Raw genomic sequence first — 19,444 nt, 5'->3', positions numbered from 1 at the left:
TAATGGGGTACTAAAAACTACGAAAGCGCAAGAAATAGGCCCATAAAAGCCCAATAAATGATTTTTTTAGGGTTAACACAAAGTGCCGCATATATATGCTTAGAACTCCTCCCTCGTCGCCTTTCTGTTTCCTCGACGTTCTTCAACCCAAAGGTAAATCTCTTTCTCTCTCTCTCAATCAATCTTAGCTCAATTCTAATCACTTGAGATAGCAGATCACAGATCTGTTTTAGCCTTTCCGATTTAAAAAGTATCGATTTTGAAGTGGTTTTTTTGTAAATGGGAAAATTCGCAGGTAAAGAAGAGTTAAGTCGCAGACGAAAGAGAAGATGTCTGAGAAAAAGGGAAGGAAAGAGGAAGTGGTTACCAGAGAGTACACCATTAACCTCCACAGACGCCTTCACAAATGGTGAGCTTTTCTCTAAACCCTAGTCTTTTCTTTGCTTGTTGTTAGATTTCACTCTTTGTGTTCACGTTTTGAGCTTCTTGATTGGTTGATTTGGTTGGATTGCTGTGAAAATTATGTTAGTTTCTGTCATATCATAGTTGCTTTGGTATGATCCTTTATTGGCTTATCTTTTTCGAAATGTAATCAGAGGTTTAGTCCATAAAAAAAAAGAGATCTTTTTAGTACCTTTCATGGGCAAATGATATCGTATGTTGTGAAAGAACGTCTCAACTGTGTTCAGATCTTATACTAATTGTTTGGTTTTGATCCAGTTTGTTGAAATGTAATGTTGAAATGAAAGGATGTAGTTCATTTTGTTGTAATCTTGTTCACAGAATTAGGATTTAGAGTTTTGTTTGTGGAATGTGTTTTTGTCTTTTGTGGGTTTGGTTTTAATGTGATTAAGAATCATTACTTATGTATTAGTTGATTTTGTAAACAGCACCTTTAAGAAGAAGGCACCAAATGCCATCAAGGAGATCAGGAAGTTCGCAGAGAAAGCTATGGGGACTAAGGACGTTAGGGTAGACGTGAAATTGAACAAGCAAATCTGGAGCAAAGGTATCAGAGGACCACCAAGGAGGATCAGGGTTCGTGTTGCACGTAAGAGAAACGATGATGAAGACGCAAAGGAAGAGTTCTTCTCCCTTGTCACAGTTGCTGAAATCCCTGCAGAAGGTCTCAGTGGACTTGGCACTAAGGTCATTGAAGAAGAGGATTGAGAGAAGTCTTTAGAACAAGTTTTGTTGGTTTTTGTTGCTGTGTTTCAATTTAAAAAAAAGTCTTGACCTTTCACTTTCTTCTTTGTAGTGAACCAACTTGAATTTGCTTATGCAGTTTATTGAAGAGACCCATTTTCTTCTTGATGATTGAATCTTGCTATACTCTTTTCTTGAGTTTTTCGATTTTAACCTTACTTGATGATCTTCCTTCTTCTCTTCACAGCTCTTTCGATTTGGTTTGGCTCGTTCGTTTATCTCCAAACGTCATCGCATGACATCGGACTAAAATCTAATATACCATTGCAATCAAACTTCTATTCTCATATCCCCTTCGATAATAACAAACATATATATATATATTTTTTAATCAAAAATGTGGTTAAAGACAAAAAACCCTAATATCTTTTTGTTATTTACAAATCCAATCACCTTATACCCACTCAAACCCACAAAATTCGGACAATCTACTTAAAATCGGATCTCCTCTTTAACAACCAACTTTTCGAATTCCTTCATTCACGAAATCCCCTCTCCCTCGATCAAATCCCGCTTAATTATTCTTCTCCCTCAAGTGCAACTAAGGATAACTCGATTCTGGGTAAGTTGAAATCGGTTGGTGTTTCTCGAATTTGGGTTATTTGTTTTTCAAAATCGGTAATATGGGTTTCGATTTTCGGTAATTTGGTTTTCAATTTTGGGGTTTCGTCGATTTCTTTCATGAATTAGAGTGAAGTGGAAGTTGAAATCGGTTGTTTTTTTTGTGTGCAAGAGTCGTAATGGTTCGTACAAAGAACCCAAGCTATGTGGAAAAATCGAATCCCCCAGCAGATCTCGAAGAAGAAGGAAATCGTGGGGATGAATCTGAACGTGATTCCGATAAGACGAACTCAATTGAGAAGTCAAATGATAAGGATTCATCGGTATGTATCTTCTCTATATTGTATAACCGTTCAAATAAGAATTCGTTCTAAAAAGTATAACTGTATAACTTAGGAAAACTTAGAAAAGTATAACTTAGAAAAACTTGGTATAACTAGATATGTGTCTTGCAGGGATCTAAGGATGAATGCGACGTAATGCAACCTCTGAATATGTAATTCGATTACTCCCAGTATACGAAGCCTTTCAAGATGTCTGGAAAGTGTTTTATTTCAGAGACGGTAAACTTATTAGGCGGTCATCTTAAAGAAGAGGAGTTAGATTGGTTTTTAGGGCACCCACAGTTCAAGCATTTCTTCCATATGCTTAAGGATTCGAATCATAAGTTGATGGGTATGTGGATGTTGTTGCTTCGCACGGTGTAAGAAGGGGACGGGACCTTCCGTTGTCGTAAGGACTCCTATTATAACAAGGCAGAAAAACTCGAAAAAGTAAGGAGCATGTGAACCTTTATGAGTCAGTATGTGAACTTTTATGAGTCAGTATGTGAACTCTTTGGTTGTTTTTATGGTTTTTGTTAAGTACTCGGAATGTTTAACTAGGTACAACTCTCTTTTTTTAAGTACAATTCTCTTTTTTAAGTACAACTCTATGTTTTTAGGTACAACTTGGTTGGAATGTTAAAGTAAGTACAACTATGTTTTTAAGTACAACACTCAGTTTGCATCAAAATTTATGTTGTGTGTTTAAGCAGACAAAATAACACACAAGAACAAGACAAATTACCGGCAATCGGCAAATGGAACCACACAAACGATCCTTAGTTGTACCATTACAAAGAACAAGTTTTACTTAGTTGTACTATTACAAAGTACTACGTAGTTGTACCATCTACCAAGAACAAGTTCTACTTAGTCGTACCATCTTCCGAGACATACCACAAGAAAACATCCAAAAAAAACAAGAAAACATATTTTCTTAATTTTCTTCATATCTCTGCTCCTATCCATCTTCAGCTGTCTATATTAGATTTCAAGATTTGAGATGACCCAGAAATCGCAAAAACCCAGAGAGAGGAATCGAAAACCCAGAAATCGAAAACCCAAAAAACCCAGAGAGAGGAAATTTTGTTTTTGTTTTTGGACCCAGAAATCGCAAGAGAGAGGGAGAGGGGAGAGGAATTAATTTTTTTTGGACCCCCAAAATCGCAAATCGATTGGAAGCCCTAGATAATTCGCTCCAATTTAATTTTTCAAAAATTAAAATTTTGTTTGACACATTAGAAACACGTGTAGTCGCCAATTTAAACACGTGTAGCCGCCAATTTACACATGTGTAGCCGCCAAAATGCACTAGTTTTTCCAAGTTTTCAGATTGTACCGATCTTGACAAGTTGTACAATTCCGAATTTTTTATTGTAATTAGTTATACCATGTCAAAACCCAATAATTTTAGTTGCACACATGGTTTATGGTTAATTGAGATACATTTACACATGTTCATGCGATCATATGTTTGAAAACATAATTTTCTAAACATTTGTAATTATATGTGGTTTACAACGACAAAGTAACCCTTAAAGTATAAGGTGTTTCATGATAAACCTTGAATATGATGAAAATTGTTATGACAATTCTTTCTTTCAATTAGTAATGTATATTTAATATTTTTGTTGTTAATTATTTATACAATTGTCATATTTATTTTTATTTGAATATTTATAAATAATAATATAGTTATTTTGTTTTTTTTAATTATCAATTTTTAATTATAAAAGTTTAATTACAATTTTTAATTTTAAATAATAATATAATTATTTTTGGCAACTAACCTAAGGAAGATAATCACAATTTAACTGAAATAAGTTTTCCCTTAAAGATAAGCAAACATGTCTATCAAGATAATCCACAAAAAACAAACACACACAAATGACAATAGTTGTACCGAGGGAAAAATAAGTTTTACTAAGTTCTCCAAATAAGAAACTAAGTCCGAGAACCCTCACTATCAAACCAGCTCTATGTTCTCCGGCTGATGGAATCCTTTTTGTTGGTTTTCTTCCTCTTTTTGTGACATAAAAATTAGGAAGAACAATCTTAGCACGTACATCGTCACGGACCGTCCTCGAATACCCCAATGCCCACTGCTCCATCCCCCTGATTTATTTCAACATCATTCACGACTTCCACATGCAAAACTTGGAATTGATCTAGATTCATTTCCAAATAACACATCAGATCATCATCATCACGTATGTGTATCGGTCTCTTGGGATGCACTGATTCGGGAACGTAACTCAATTTTAGCTCAGTCATAGTTTCATCAACCTTTGCCTTTCTGCATATTTTCTGAACCAATGCAGAATAACTGACCTCTTCAATAGATGTCTCCATTCTAAGAGATTGATGAACTTTTTCTCTTGAAATCCATCTTAGTTCATTTTCCCTTGTTGCATAATATCCCCCGTAATCAAAAACGATGATTATCCGACGATTATTATTCATTGTGCCTGAAATAAAATAAAAAACTCACATTGGAACCTCTGTCGTGTAAATAGTATTACCAAGTTGTACCAAACTTGTGCTAGTTGTACCCGTCTAAGTTGTACCAAACTATTACGAGTTGTACCAAATACTAGCTAGCGATTGTACCCGTATCAGTTATACCTAGTCTACCAGTTGTACTACATCGACTCCACAAAATCACTATATATTTCGGAATATTTTTACGATTCAGTTTGAATGAAGTGTTAGAATCCACTTAGTATGCGACCCATTTCGACACTAATACAAATGAGAATAAATTGAATGAGCATTCAAGGTATATACCCTAATTGCTTTAGGATGAACCTCAACAACACAAAAACCCTAATTGCATTGGTAAATAAATGTAAGAATATCACCTGAATCTTTTGCTTTGCTTTGTTGTTTGCTTCAATCCCAATCTTTTGCTTTGCTTTGTTGTTTGCTTCAATCCCAATTTTTTGCTTTCGTTTGGAATCAAATCGATTTCTATGGACTCGATTTGTATCGATTAGAAGGGGGAGAGGAGCAACAGTGGGGGGAGCGAGGACGAAATCGGGAGAGAGAGAGGAGAGAGAGGGGAGAGAGAAGGAACCCGATTGGTGGAGAAAAATTGATGGGATCCACATGTTTTTATTTTTAAAATTTTTTGATTTATTAAATAAAAATGGGTTAGGGTTAAGGGTAAAAATGAGATATGTTGGTCAACTCTTTGTCAAAGGGTATTTAGACCACAAAAGGATATTGATGAATAAACTTTTGATTGCAAGGGTATTCTAGAGTTTGGTCCCATGACATCTTAATTTCGAAATGGCCCCCAAACATGGCCCAATTTATAACTGTTTAGCTAGCTTAGCTTAGCCCAACAAAACAGACAATTTGCCCAGCATTTTCACACAGAAAGAGAGAAACGAATCAGAGAAATTGCGGAAGCAATATACGGCAAAAAAGGAGACGAATAAGTTCCAAAGTAGCCGTTAACCGCCGAACCCAATTCAAATTCAAATTCAAATTAAGAAAGAGAAAGCATAAAAATCCCATCTGATTAGTTTAGGGGTTTAGTTAGTTGCTTCTCTCTCTCTCTCTCTCTCTCTCTCTTTCATCAATCAATCCTGATCCAACAACCAACAACAACCCAAAGAAGAAGAAGAACAAAAAAAAAAAAAAAAAAAAAAAAAGAGAATGAAATCTTCAGGTAGAAGAAAGGCTCTACTGCCTCTACAGCCCAGAAACATCTTCCTAGCCCCAAAAGAGGAGGAGGATACTTTTGTTAAACCCAAAGCAGACACAGAGGTGAAGAAGAAGAAGGAGAATCTGAAACTGAATCTTGACACAGTAATCGATGCTTCTCTTGCGGAGGAGCTGAGCGCTTTCAAGAAGAAACTCGAGAGGCTGAGAGAAGATCGTGAGCGGACTGAGAAGGTTCTCAAGGAGAAGGATGTAGCCATGGATCTTCAGATGAGCCATCTTTTACAGAGAGGAGATACACAGAAAAGCCTTGAAATCCAAGTCGATCGTCTCTTCCGATTGAAGGAGCTCCACGCCTATTCCTCCGTAACCAAAAAACACACACAACTCTTTCTCCTCCTCAATTTCTTTTGATTTTGATTTAATTGTTTTTAATTTATATCTCAGCAGAAGATATCTCCGATCCGATCTTTGAGAGCAAAGGAGCAAGAGAAGAATAAGATGAGACGATTCAGCTCTGTAATAAAATTGCACACACTCTCTCAATTAATCTCAATCTATTATCATATGATTCATTCGTTTCTTCTTCCTTTTAACTTGTTTTCGACCTACTGGGGATTTCAGGAACCGGAAGAACCAATGGTAGAAGAAGAAGAAGAAGAAGAAGAAGAAGAAGAAGAAGAAGAAGAAGAAGAAGAAGAAGAAAGCTCCGTGATGAAGAATCTCGAGACTGATATCATCATCGCAAATGAATGAAATGCAAAAACAGAAGCAAGCAAATCTGTGGAGCAAAGGACCACCGAGGAGGATCAGGCTTCCGCGTTGCACGACGACGAAGATTGCAAAGGAAGAGTTTTTTTTTTTTTCCCCCTTGTCACTGTTGTTGAAATCATCTCCCTGCAGAAGGATTCAGTGGACTTGGAACTAAGGAGGTCATTCAAGAGAAGAGGATTTAGAGAGAGAGAGTTCTTTACCTTTTTTACTTTTGTTGCTGTGTTTCACTTTTTTTTTAACAAAAAAAAAGTCTTGAACCTTTTCACTTTCTTCTTCATGATTGAATCTTGTTATGCTCTTCTCTGATCTTGAAGTTTCTTGGATGCTGCTTAATTGTTGAACCCTCACATTTACACACGAGTATATATCTCTTAGAGATGATCAAACAGAATCTGAGTATCAAATGAGCATGTAATGATCAGAAATTTGAGCAAGTAACAACTAAGGCACAGACATACAACAAAATGGTAGGCTATATGACATAACCAGACCATAGAAGCCTTTCAGTATCATTCTCAGTATCTCTCATGAGAGTGATATCTGCCTTTTCAAGCTCTGGCATATGCTCAATAAAATAGGGGCTTGGACTTCTTTCATCCACAACATTGAAATACTTCAAAGAAGGGGTAACTACCACATACCCATCAGAAGAACAATCTTCATTTATACATAAAGTTAAACGCTGCAAGGATGGGACAATGATAACAAACTTTCTCAGATTGTCATAGTCTTCTCGGTCAATACTCAGATCTTCAAGAGCAGGGCAACAGGACAGAAGCAGTCGAAGAGAATCTTCGTTTGAGTATGTAACACTACCAAGTTCCAAAGTTTTCAAGGAAGGGAGACAAACCGTTGGAGGAACATCCACAAGAATACACTCCTCGCAAAGTTTCAGTGTAACGAGTGAGTTGCAGGAATACAAAAACCTGGGCAATAATAAATTGTCATCGCCATCTCGGTTCATACTCAGATCTTCAAGAACAGGGCAATAGGATAGAAGCAGTGGAAGAGAATCTTCGTTTGAGTATGTCACATTTCGAAGTTGCTACGTTTTCAAGGAAGGGAGACTAACCGTTGGAGGAACATCCACAATAATCTTACCGCCTTGGAGTTCCAAAGTCACGAGCGACGTCAAGGAATACAAACTACACGGCAATAATACATTGTCATAGTGTCCGTACTCTAATGGGTAAAATAAACTCAGATGTTCCAGAACAGAGCAACAGGATAGAAGCAGTAAAAGAGATTCGTCGTTTGAGTATGTCACACGTTGAAGTTTCAAAGTCTTTAAGGAAGGGAGACAAACCGTTGGAGGAACATCCACAAGAATCTGAAGGCCGCCAAGTTTCAGTGTCACGAGCGAGTTGCAGCTATACAAACTACAGGGCAATGAATTCTGATACAAAAAGGTTGCATTTCGGAACAAGATAAATGGATACTTAGCTCACGCAGACCGCGAGAAACTGCAGTTCCAACCCACGAATTCAAATCCTCAGGTCGAAGCAATAATAATCTATAATCCGAGTGATAATCTATAATCCTCAGGCTTTCGATGACAGGAGCTTTGTGTAATGGCAGATTCTTGGCAATAAAATCTCTCAGGCATGCATACTTCGAACGACTAGTAGGAAAGTTGAACTCGAGTTCAGGCAGCCACATCCAAAGAAACTCCCACTGTTTCGACAAAACGCTGGTTGATACAGCAGCTTTTGTTGGAAGAAACGTTAATATCTTCACCAGCAAATCATCAGGCAACTCACTGATTTTGGCCATATCGTTATACAAACCCTCACACAGAACTTGGGGTGGGTTTTTAGTCGTCTGACACTAAAAAAAAAATCACAAGAAGAACACCATAAGACAACAACAACAAAAACAAAAAGTCGGAAGGTAACCAAACAAATTAGTGAAGAAATCAAAAACAAAGCCACAACAACAGAGGAACAGAACCAAAAAAAAAACCCTAGAAATTTCAGGTGATTGACTTAGTGGGAGCGCCCAAAGAACTCTATACCCATTTCAACTCCGAATACACAAGAGTGTTTTGAGAGCTAATAACCGAGAAAGGGTAAGAATCTATAAGACGAATCTACAAAAAGAGGAAGAAGGAAGAACAAGTAGTAGGTTGTTTACCAGAATCGCAGAACTTTGTCGTCGATAACTCAGTCACTCTCGTCTCATCAGACTGTTTGGCTTCCTCACACCAGTAGTCGTCACTCTCGTCTCATCAGACTGTTTGGCTTCCCTAATGGTTTTATACTTAAAAAAACCTATAATGACATAATTAACTGATGGGCCTGTTACTGGGCCTGTCTTCTTCTTGTGAAACTCTTTCTGAGGGCATTCGTGTATATATATATTTAAGGTCCAAATAAATTTTGATCTACAACTTTACTCGTAAATTTTTTGTAAACTTATTCTAATCATTCGAACTTTTTGATCATTTCCTATAAATTCCATTTCTCTGCCATGCATGTAACAGCTCTGTAACTTATCATCAAAATTTTAAAACAAACGAGACGAACCAGAGAATGTGGCAAGTTCATCTTCATTTTAAAGACGTTGTTGGCATTTGCACAACATATATAGTAGATCGTAGTGATTATTATAGTGGAATCTGTGTATCAAAATCTGAAGCCCAAATAAATTTAACTAGGGGTTAACATTGAATTAAGAGCTGTTGATAAGATGTCATCAGCCTGTGAAATACAGCTCTTCAACTTCTCTACGCTCATACTCCGATCTGTTTACATGATGAATGTATTGAATCTATAAATAAATAAAAAAACTCAATCCTAGAAGGATTTGGGTTGGGTCAATCCGTCATTGGACACCCTAATAAAGGTAAAAGACAACAATAAACTTTTCGATTTAAGTCATAGCTTCATAAACAAGCATGGGACTTCCGAACCTCTTAGTTTACAATAATGTTTTAGCACATAAGGAGACGTAGACCACATATAACCAGACTATAGAGACTCATATCTACTATAAAAAAAGGAGAACCAGACGATAATAAGTTAACTAAATGTTAAGTGGGCACAAGTTTTGTTCCAAAGAAAGTTACATATTCAAAGAACAAATACACAAACTACAATATGATGACTATTAGATCATTTTCAAGTTTCTATAGTCGAACATAACTCCCATGATGTGGTTCTGGTCCGCGCAAGATTTTTAAAGATTTCAAGTGACAAGCATGCTTGAAGATAAAACTCAAGAAATCCCTTTCTTCTCGTGTTCCCATGTACCCTGCAAACTCGAAAGTTTCAAGACTCTTCGACAAACATTTAGGAACGGAGCTCTGATTATTGCTCCAGCTAACCGGTTCATAATACCCACCAAAATCTGTCGAAACCTAAGATTAAAAAGAAAAGCAAAGGGTTAAAAACTACACTAGCTAGCTATAGTGTGATTTTAGACTGCAAAAATAGTGGGCGAAGAAACTTACACTATCAACGATGAGACTGAGGACTCGCAGGTTAGGAGAAACTTTGAGCAACTGGAAAAGTGACTTTGACCAATCATCGCAGCATCTATACACCTTCAAATTTTCAAGCCGATTGAACACAATACCATCACGATACACCTTCTGCACACAATAATAGCAAAGGGTTAAAGCTCAAGATAAAAGCCGATTTTTGTTTGTTCTAAGTGAAATAATGCATGAGGTAGAAAACATGAAGTTGACATATGGAAACAGATTACCTCTATTGCACGGTTGAATATTACGCGTAATGAAAGGCGTTTGGTAAATGTAATTGATTCGAGAAGCTCTTCAGGATCCTGCACAACCATGATAACTGCCTCTTCCAGCTCTAGCATCTGCTCAATCAAATAGGAGCTACTTACTCTATAATCCTTGACTTCGAGATTCTTCAGTGAAGGGGTACCTATTACATATCTACCAGGAGAACATAGACGGGGTATCTCTAAGGATAAACGCTGCAAGGATGGGACAATGATAACCAACTTTCTCACGTTGTCATGGTCTCTTCGGTAAATAGTCAGATCTTCCAAAACAAGGCAATTGGACAGAAGCAGTCGAATAGAATCGTCGTTTGGGTATGTCACACGTCGAAGTTCCAAAATTTTCAAGGAAGGGAGACAAACCGTTCCAGGAACATCCACAAGAGTCTTCTGGCCGCAAAGTTTCAGTGTCAGGAGCGAGTTGCAGGAATACAAACTACAGGGCAATGGTACAGCACGTTCCATTCCGAAAGAATATATAGGGATACATAGCTCACGCACACAACGAGAGACTGCAATTCCAACCCACGATTTCAAATCCTCAGGTTGAATTGAACAATAGGAAGAGGAAAGGTGCAGGCTTTCGATGATAGGAGCTTTGTGTAATGGTAGATTCTTGGCAATAAAATCCCTCAGGCATGCATACTTTGGAGGAGTAGTAAATTTGAACTCGAGTTTAGGCAACCACATCCAAAGAAACTCCCACTGTTTCGACAAAACGCTGGTTGATACAGCAGCTTTTGTTGGAAGAAACGTTAATATCTTCACCAGCAAATCATCAGACAAGTCACTGAGTTTAGCCATATCTTTCACAAACCCACAAGATACACTGTGACACACTCTACAGAAGTTCTGTAACAGAACTGATCCTAAAAACAGAAATCACAAGAAACGACCATAAGACAAAAGAGATTTGTCGGAAGGCAACCAAACCGTGAACAGAACCAAAATAAACCAACCTAGAAATTTCAGGTGATTGAATTAGAGTGGAGGCGCCCGAAGAACTGTAAACTCAATTCAACTCCAAATAGACCGAGTGTTTGTGAGATAGGAACCGAGTGTTTGGTCGGACCTAAACAAAGCTGATAACGTAAATCAGAAAAGCTCGAACCTATAAAGTGAAGGGAGAATGAAGAAGGAGGAGTTGTTGGTTTCTCAGAAGTTATCGGAGTCGCAGACCTTCGTTTTTGCCGTCGATAACTCTCATACCAATCCAATCACCACCACCACCATCATCTGCTTTTGACAAAACAAAAAAAACAATTAAACATCCGATGTAGTTCAAAATCCAGTCTTATTCATTTATTACAGATTTTTTTAATTGGATTTTAATTTTTTTCTTTTTAAAGTGTTGGATTTTTAGTTTTTTACTAATCTAAAGATAAATTATTTATAAAAAATATAAATTAATTATATAATTCATAAACTAGTAATGGTCTCTTTAGAGTAAAAAACTAGTAACTCAAAATAAAACCAACGACGAGAGTAAGTGAACATAAAGGAGACGAATGTTCCACAACCTGAATTGGTTCTGTTCTCTGCAAAGAGCTAGACTTGAGCCGCAAGGCATACACATTGAAATCGTAGAAATTCTTATTAGTCATATAATGATAGCAAAAATATATATAAAAATTTAACAACAGACGATAGAACTACAATGCACATCTAGTTAAACACACGTTTTGTTCGAAAAGTAATTTCCACGTATAGTTAAACACCCAACAAGACAAAACCTATAAAACAAAAACCCACAACCTTTGATCATTTTCAAGTATCTGCTGTTGATACTAGACTCGGTGGTGAGACCCGTATGGGGATAGATATGGCGGCTTTATAAGTTGGCGGTCGCTTCTCTCTTGTGAAGAAATGATGGTCGAAGATGGAGATCTAACACGCTGGCGGTCGCTTTTCTCTTGTGAGATCAAATGAGGGGTGTGATGGCGGAATGAAGTGCACCACAGAGTTGTGATAAGACTCTAATATAGCACAAGCTCTATGCCTTGATGAATCGCTCAAAAAGACATAAAAACAAATGTTTACTAAGTAAAGGAATCCACCTAACTTAGATAAACAAAAACAAAGCCTAAGCTTCAAAGTGAGAAAACTCTCTCTTTTATTTTCTAAAAATCTTCTATCTCTTTACAATGAAACAAATGAACCTTTTTATAGCTCTTACATGGTATAATCTACATTAATTACAAATATGCCTAAATTAATTACAAATCAATTACCATAATGGAGAAATCATAATCAATGGTGATGATGAGGAATAAATGGTGGATCTAGGATTTCTAGCAAGATATTTGCATTAGCAATCAATATTTCCTTGTTTGGCTCGTCAGAGAGTAGTTCAGGAAGTCCATCAGAAAATCCGTCTTGAAGTAGTTCAGCTACTCGTTCAGCATATGTGATGACCGCATCATACTCTCCTTCTTGAAAAAGTTTTGTCCTTAAAACTAGATCCAGGATTTGCATTTTTTTTTTTTGTATTTTATTTGATCACAAACAGGAAACAAAAATAGTTTTTTTAAAATAGATTTAAAACAAATATCTTTAAATAAGAATACTTTTTTTATTATTTTATTAACTCAAAGAAAAGAAAACCTTTTTTTAAACGAATTTCAACAAAACCAAGAGCAGATTTTTAAAATTTTTTTTTTTTAAAATTCAAATAAAAGAAAGCATTTTTTTTTAATTTTAATTTTTGTTACAAAAGCAATTTTTTTTTATTTTTTTTTAAACCCAAATAAAACAAAACTTTTTTTTGATTTTTGTTCTATAAAAAGTAATTAAACAAAACAAAAAGCAAGTTTTTTTTTTTATATATATAAAACTGAAATCAAACGATAAAAGGTAGAAGCTTTTAGCTCTGATACCAAATGATACAAGACTCGGTGGTGAGAGTCATATGGGGATAGATATGGCGGCTTCACAAGATGGCGGTCGCTTCTCTCTTGTGAAGAAATGATGGTCGAAGATGGAGATCTGACACGCTGGCGGTCGCTTCTCTCGTGTGGGATCAAATGAGGGGTGTGATGACGGAATAAAGTGCACCACAGAGTTGTGATAAGACTCTGATACAGCACAAGCTCTATGCCTTGATGACTCGCTCAAAAAGACATAAAAACAAACATTTACTAAGTAAAGGAATCCACCTAACTTAGATAAACAAAAACAAAGCCTAAGCTTCAAAGTGAGAAAACTCTCTCTTTTATTTTCCAAACATCTTCTATTCTTTACAATGAAACAAATGAACCTTTTTATAGCTCTTACATGGTATAATCTACATTAATTACAAATATGTCTAAATTAATTACAAATCAATCACCATAATGGAGAAATCATAATCAATGGTGATGATGAGGAATAAATGGTGGATCTAGGATTTCTAGCAAGATATCTGCATTAGTAATCAATATTTCCTTGTTTGGCTCGTCAGAGAGTAGTTCAGGAAGTCCATCAGGAAATCCGTCTTGAAGTAGTTCAGCTACTCGTTCAGCATATGTGATGACCGCATCATATAAAAAATTTACCCCGATTTTGATTTGGAATATTCATGGGTCTCTTCATCTCCGATAAATTGCCATATGTTCATGGGTCTTCACATCACAGATGTCTGCATCTTCAAGCTCTGACATATGCTCAACCAAGTGGAGAAATCGTCTGAGGAGTCCACTATGCTGTGGCAAAAATCTCTTATCTCCCTATTTAATCTACATATTCCTTATCCATTCAGAGTATTGTGAACGGACAGACTTACTCTTCTTTCTTATTTTTTCATTTTTGTTTTTTAATAATTAAATTTGAATAATAATAAATAAAAAATGAGCTTGAGCTCTCTCCACGGCCGTCTATTTGTCTCAAAATGAACAAAAAACTATGAGAACATATATATTTTCGAAGAAAATTAGCTAAAGCGTTACAAAAGCAAATAGCCGACGATAAATAATGAGAATACTTATCTGAGATGTCCTTGAGTTTCGAAGACGATAAATGATGAGGATAGAATCTGAATTTTTGAGAGCAACAATATCGGAATTTTAGAGAGAGAAATTGTGGAGAGAGAGAAAGCACATACAAACTAGGGTTGACTTACAGAAAGAATATTTATATGGTTACTGAATCCGGTTAGGTTAAAATCAAGGAATCGGTACGCATTCGGTTAGGTTCAACTATCGGTTTGGTTAAATTGTCGGTGAAACTAAAATAATATAATATTAATAGTTGATGGCATTACAAAGTCAACCACCAATATTCTACAGAGAAGTCTACTTAAGCAAACCTTAAATCAAATAATTTTAACCTAATCAGTCTTTCCTCCCTTAATTTGACTAGTTTATATGTAAATTTATTTTATTTCAATGCAGGAAGTCTATGTGGTTATTATTTGGTCAATAGGTTTACCAAATTATTTTTTATAATTTTTAAAATTAAAATTTAAACTATAATTAACGAGTAGACATATCTTTATGTCTACTCGTTGACGTCAATTGGAGTCTCTCTTAAATGTATCTATTGCAGACTTCTTCCGGGTTACATATGTCATTTCGGCTTCTGTTTTTTGTTTGGTCGTAAGGGAGTGAACTGTAATTTCAGCACCCTTAGTGGTTATGTTTCTCGAAAATCAAATATGGGGTCTACGATTTCGTTCAAATGCAAATAAAGATACAAAAAATGCAATTGTCCCTTAAAAAAATCATTTAATCTCATTTTATTTACCTCTTTAACATAAAAATACCATTAAACAAAATGCATTTAACAACTAATAAAACATCAAGTAAAATATGATTGGTATAAAAATAAACACATTTAATTTTTGCATAGAATGTGGAAAACATCACTTAAAATGAAACAATTTTTTTTTGCTAAAACATCACTTAAATTGAAACGGAATGAGTAATTTCTTTTGTTTGCATGATTCCTCTGTGGTTTTAGGTAATCGTTGGTTGCGTTTGTTTGATCTGTATGGAAAGTTGAAAGGAGTATGAGACGATCCTAAAGAAGACATTACAGAGTATTTGTTTGCTCGGTATTGAGTAAGAAACAAACTGCTAAATTTCTTCTATAGTGGATGTGTAAGCTCAAAAACTAGCCATGTTTTGAATCAAGCTCTTGGTGTTGTTGTTTGTTACTATGTTGGTCTCTGTTTTGACTGTTGAGCTAAAGCTCAAAAATTGAGCTTATTATATGACATAACCAGACTATGGAATAAATTAAAAGAAAATTATCAAAATTTCTTATATACCATGTAATATATTATTAACATCGACATAATCGCCTTTGCCCTCCCCTACCTCTTGTAGCACGTAATTTTTTTCATTAATATAATTATAAACCAACACAGGCGCATAACATTTATAATATGCATAAATTTAAATCAATACAATATGGTAACAAGGGCTTCAAGTTTTTTTTTTTGGTTATAACTTATAATGTGAAGGGCTTCAAGTTAAGCAAAAGCTAACTTTAGATTTCAAAGGTATAGACGATGTCAAACCAAAAAAGATGAATACAAACTTTAGTAGTCAGAAGAGATTACTGATCTTACTGGTTTGATCTTACACTTAGATGTGTCATGAGCTTGCTCTTTCTTGGGTGAGCTTCCGCTTTGGTGAAAGGGACCGTCTACAACACTTGCATCTAAAAACATTGTAATTGTGTAGATGGGATCTTGTATAAAAACATTGTAATTACCTTTTTTTCCAAAGTTTGAAGAACACTTGCGACGACCTCCTTATAAACAAATTGGATGGTAAACCACGGTGGCGCAGCGCCCACAGAAGAATTTCATGCAACAGTGTATATTTATTTGCTGACATCGTATTACCAAATCAATCAAGACGTAAGAGGGAAGAGAAAAAAGTGTAAAAAGCAGAAACATCCTGTGACAAGAAGGCACAATTTTTGTTTGGAAGCAATTTCCACATCTATAGAGTTAAACAAGCAGAAACATCCTTAAACGAATACAATGATGACTCTTTTAAGGGAGCATATAACATGGATCATGCGTGCAAGATTGATGTAGATTTCAAGCAACGAGCATGTTTGGAGATAAAACTCAAGAAATCCCTCTCTTCTTGTCTTCCCTTGTACCCTTCAAACTTGAAAGTTTCAAGACTCTTCAAAAACCATTCCGGAACGGAGCTGTCCCAGCTAACCGGTTTATAACCCCAAAAACGTGACTTACTCTGAGACTAAACATTAAAAAAAAAAAAAAAAAAGAGTTAATTAAAACCACGTAAACCACATTGTGCTTTTAGAACTACAGAACAAATCAACGAAGAAACTTACATCATCAACAATGAGACTGAGGATTTGCAGATTAGGAGAATCTTTGAGCAACTGGACAAGTAACTTTGACCAATCATCATTGCATATAAACAGCTCTAACTTTTCAAGCTGACTAAAGACAATACCTTCACGATACACAGTCTGCACACATCACACACACATAATAAACAAAGGATTTAAACTCAAGAGCATGGACGGAGCTAGGGTAGACGCATGTGGGTCAATTGACTCTAGTGAAATTTTAAATTTAGTTGAATTTTTAGGAAAAAAATCAAATTGACTCTGATAAAATAACAGAATTGACCCCTATAAAAAAAATTAATAACACAATTGACCTCTTAAATTATATTTTGACCCTGATGAATTGAATTCCTACCTCCGCCACTGCTCAAGAGAATATAATAATGTGAGATTGAAACAAAGACTTACCTTTTCCGTAGAGTTGAATGCTACGCGTAATGAGAGACGTTTGGAAGATGTAACTGATTCGAGAAGATCTTGAGGATTTCTCAGAACAACGATATTTGCCTCTTCAAGCTCTGGCATATGGTCAATAGAATAGGAGAATCCTTTACAATAAAAATCTTCAACTTTGGAATCCTCAAAGTTGAAATACTTCAAAGAAGGTGTGACTATGATACTCGCACCAATAGAACATGTCGAGTCTATATGTACAGATAAACGCTTCAAGGAAGGGTCATGAACAACTAACCCTAGCAATGTGTCGCATCCAACTCGATGAATAAACAAATCTTCAAGAACAGGACAACTTTGTAAAAGCAGACGAAGACAATCTTGATTTAAGAATCTCACATGTCGAAGATCCAAGGTTTTTAAGGAAGGGAGACAAACCGTCCGGGGAGCATCCACAAGAATCTTGAAGCCTTCGAGTTTCAAAGTGACTAGCGATTTGCAGGTAAACAAACTACTTGGGAATAACACTTCATGTTCTTTATAGAAAGGAAGATAGCTGATACTTAGCTCACGCGCACAACGAGAAATTGCGAGTCCAACCCACGATTCGAAATCCTTACTTTGAAGTGTTCTAAGACGTACCCTGACGCGCAAGCTTTCTATGATGGGAGCTCCGTAGAATGGCAGAATCTTGTAGATAAAATACTGACAGAGGTATGAAGATTTTGAAAGATTAAAATCACCAATGGTGTTAGGGTAATCATCGAACTCGAGTTTAGGCGACCACTTCCAAAGAAACTTCCACCGTTTGGACAAAACGCTAGTTGATACAGCAACTTTTGTTGGAAGATACGATAATATCTTAATCAGCAATTCATCAGACCAGTTACTGATGTTGGCCATATTTTTGTTAGAAACAGACTAAAAGGATTTGTCAGAAACCAAACCAAAACAAGCGAAAACAAAGCCACAACAGAGGAACTGAACAAAAACCTAGAAGGAAGTCGCTAATAATTTTTTTTTTTTTTTGACAATCGAAGTCGCTAATAAAAGTATAAACCTTTGGTGGGCTTAGGCAGGTGAAGCTCTATCAATTAGTACTACCTCATTATCGAAAGGATCCGACCCGGAAGATCAAGGTTTATTTACATTATTACGAAGGACTTACTAAGATACCAATGTATTTTTAATTTTATTCTTAAATATGTTAAGAACCTCACTTACTAGATATTTGGTATTTAATCATGACTGAATTTGTCTCTTTTGTTAGCTTGATCAGTCTTCTTTGGCCATATGTGATTACTGATTACTGGTTTCGTTAGACTAATTATTTTGACTTTTGTTTGATTTTAGGAAAATATGAGAGAGGAGTATGAGATTGAGATGAAACAACAAAAGACATGTACATTTGTGTTTTGACGGTTAATTCAAATACAACAACATCAATGAGTAGTTTTATTAACTTAAGCAGTGTTGTGTATGTTATGTGACAACTAAGAATCTCAAATTTTTATCGAATTGAGTTGAATCTGATATTTTTAGTTCTTCGGCTTTGTAGTGTAGCGTGTGCAAACATCAAATTTTGAGAATTTTATCAATACTACCATGAACAGTATCAAACATTGTGGCCAATGCCATTTTCTTCTATTCCTTTTCCCGCTTGCCACAACTCCATGCTCAAAAGACTATTATATCTTTTTTTTTTGAAACATAAAACTAATTACTTTTTTATCTTTTTGGAATTGACATAAAACATAATACAATAAGATAATAAATGCAAAATTCTCTTTTTGGAATTGACTATTATATCTTTCTTTATCTCTTTCAATCATCAATTATTTCTCCAGAAAGACAAATCTCTAACTCCTCCTTCTAACCCTTTCCGTTTCTTCCATCTCAGGCTTTCTCAACTTTTAATCTTCCTCCATCTCAGGCTCTCTCAGTCCATCGCCGGCACTGCAATACAAACTGAATCTCTTTCTCCCAAACTCTATTTGTTTCAGTCCGTCGGTCGCATATAATGGAGAAATTCTTTATATGCAGATATGGTGGACCATATCCAACAACCAAGGTTTTTCTCCACCATTATTATGTCATTCGTTCTGTTTATGGATCATATATGTTTGGTCTAACCATTTGTGTTCATGTATAACAAAAGAAATTGTACTCACTGCAGGTCTGCAGTTCAGGTGGACCAGATCCAGCAGGCAAGGTTTCTGTCCACCACTATATATTATGTCATTCGTTGTCTTAAGTGGACCAAACAGATTTATTCTGATATTTTTGTGTCTATTGCTAACAAAAAAATTGTCCACACTGTAGGTCTGCAGTTTTGGTGGACCAAATCCAACAAGAAAATTTTTGTCCACCACTATTATATCATTTATTTTCTTAAGTAGACCATATATGTTTGGTCTTACCCATTGTGACCATTGCTAATATTAAAAAAGTTTCCA

General features: G+C 35.7%; 3 protein-coding genes and 3 pseudogenes across 6 annotated transcripts; 2 read left to right on the top strand and 4 right to left on the bottom strand.

Moving 5' to 3' along the window:
* The first annotated feature begins 70 nt into the window (after positions 1-70).
* On the top strand, positions 71-1,312 carry LOC104726215 (large ribosomal subunit protein eL31x). Its single transcript, XM_010445019.3, has 3 exons — positions 71-153; positions 296-409; positions 891-1,312. The coding sequence occupies exons 2-3, from the start codon at positions 330-332 to the stop codon at positions 1,168-1,170; spliced, it is 360 nt and encodes a 119-aa protein (XP_010443321.1). The 5' UTR covers positions 71-153; positions 296-329; the 3' UTR covers positions 1,171-1,312.
* A 4,250-nt stretch (positions 1,313-5,562) lies between these two features.
* On the top strand, positions 5,563-6,839 carry LOC104726214 (uncharacterized). 2 transcript variants are annotated; one of them, XM_087474052.1, is made up of 3 exons: positions 5,563-6,125; positions 6,210-6,278; positions 6,384-6,839. In XM_087474052.1, the coding sequence occupies exons 1-3, from the start codon at positions 5,754-5,756 to the stop codon at positions 6,513-6,515; spliced, it is 573 nt and encodes a 190-aa protein (XP_087330178.1). In that variant the 5' UTR covers positions 5,563-5,753; the 3' UTR covers positions 6,516-6,839. The 2 variants fall into 2 exon arrangements, with proteins under 2 accessions (XP_087330178.1, XP_010443319.2); XM_010445017.3 differs by having other exon boundaries at positions 5,570-6,125; positions 6,207-6,278.
* A 166-nt stretch (positions 6,840-7,005) lies between these two features.
* Positions 7,006-7,497, bottom strand: LOC104728943 (putative FBD-associated F-box protein At5g56700 pseudogene; annotated as a pseudogene).
* On the bottom strand, positions 7,442-8,746 carry LOC147935483 (putative FBD-associated F-box protein At5g56700 pseudogene; annotated as a pseudogene). Its single transcript, XR_015571827.1, has 2 exons — positions 8,667-8,746; positions 7,442-8,360 (listed from the first exon to the last, which is right to left on the bottom strand). The product of XR_015571827.1 is annotated as a putative FBD-associated F-box protein At5g56700 pseudogene (transcript).
* Positions 8,747-9,531: 785 nt separating this feature from the next.
* LOC104728942 (putative FBD-associated F-box protein At5g56700) lies at positions 9,532-11,564 on the bottom strand. Of its 2 annotated transcripts, XM_087476080.1 has the most exons (5): positions 11,463-11,564; positions 11,243-11,355; positions 10,242-11,152; positions 9,985-10,125; positions 9,532-9,891 (listed from the first exon to the last, which is right to left on the bottom strand). In XM_087476080.1, exons 3-5 carry the CDS (start codon positions 11,085-11,087, stop codon positions 9,661-9,663), a joined length of 1,218 nt encoding a protein of 405 aa, XP_087332206.1. In that variant the 5' UTR covers positions 11,088-11,152; positions 11,243-11,355; positions 11,463-11,564; the 3' UTR covers positions 9,532-9,660. The 2 variants fall into 2 exon arrangements, with proteins under 2 accessions (XP_087332206.1, XP_087332205.1); XM_087476079.1 differs by having other exon boundaries at positions 11,243-11,536.
* A 4,721-nt stretch (positions 11,565-16,285) lies between these two features.
* On the bottom strand, positions 16,286-17,891 carry LOC109127441 (putative FBD-associated F-box protein At5g56700 pseudogene; annotated as a pseudogene).
* Positions 17,892-19,444: the final 1,553 nt, after the last annotated feature.

This window comes from Camelina sativa, chromosome 11, assembly GCF_030686135.1.
Source record: "Camelina sativa cultivar CO46 ecotype springtype chromosome 11, ASM3068613v1".
Taxonomy (NCBI): Eukaryota; Viridiplantae; Streptophyta; class Magnoliopsida; order Brassicales; family Brassicaceae; genus Camelina; species Camelina sativa.
The sequence above is the reverse complement of the archived record's forward strand: the minus strand, read 5'-3'. Positions and strand labels throughout refer to the sequence as shown.

Coding starts and splice junctions, on each gene's coding strand:
- LOC104726214 (XM_010445017.3), top strand. CDS start 5,754: ATGAAATCTTCAGGTAGAAGAAAGGCTCTACTGCCTCTACAGCCCAGA. Junction 6,126..6,206: donor AGCTCCACGCCTATTCCTCC/GTAACCAAAAAA, acceptor TTTATATCTCAG/CAGAAGATATCTCCGATCCG. Junction 6,279..6,383: donor AGATGAGACGATTCAGCTCT/GTAATAAAATTG, acceptor TGGGGATTTCAG/GAACCGGAAGAACCAATGGT.
- LOC104728942 (XM_087476080.1), bottom strand. CDS start 11,087: ATGGCTAAACTCAGTGACTTGTCTGATGATTTGCTGGTGAAGATATTA. Junction 10,126..10,241: donor TATTCAACCGTGCAATAGAG/GTAATCTGTTTC, acceptor TATTGTGTGCAG/AAGGTGTATCGTGATGGTAT. Junction 9,892..9,984: donor TCAGTCTCATCGTTGATAGT/GTAAGTTTCTTC, acceptor TTTTAATCTTAG/GTTTCGACAGATTTTGGTGG.
- LOC104726215 (XM_010445019.3), top strand. CDS start 330: ATGTCTGAGAAAAAGGGAAGGAAAGAGGAAGTGGTTACCAGAGAGTAC. Junction 410..890: donor CACAGACGCCTTCACAAATG/GTGAGCTTTTCT, acceptor TTTTGTAAACAG/CACCTTTAAGAAGAAGGCAC.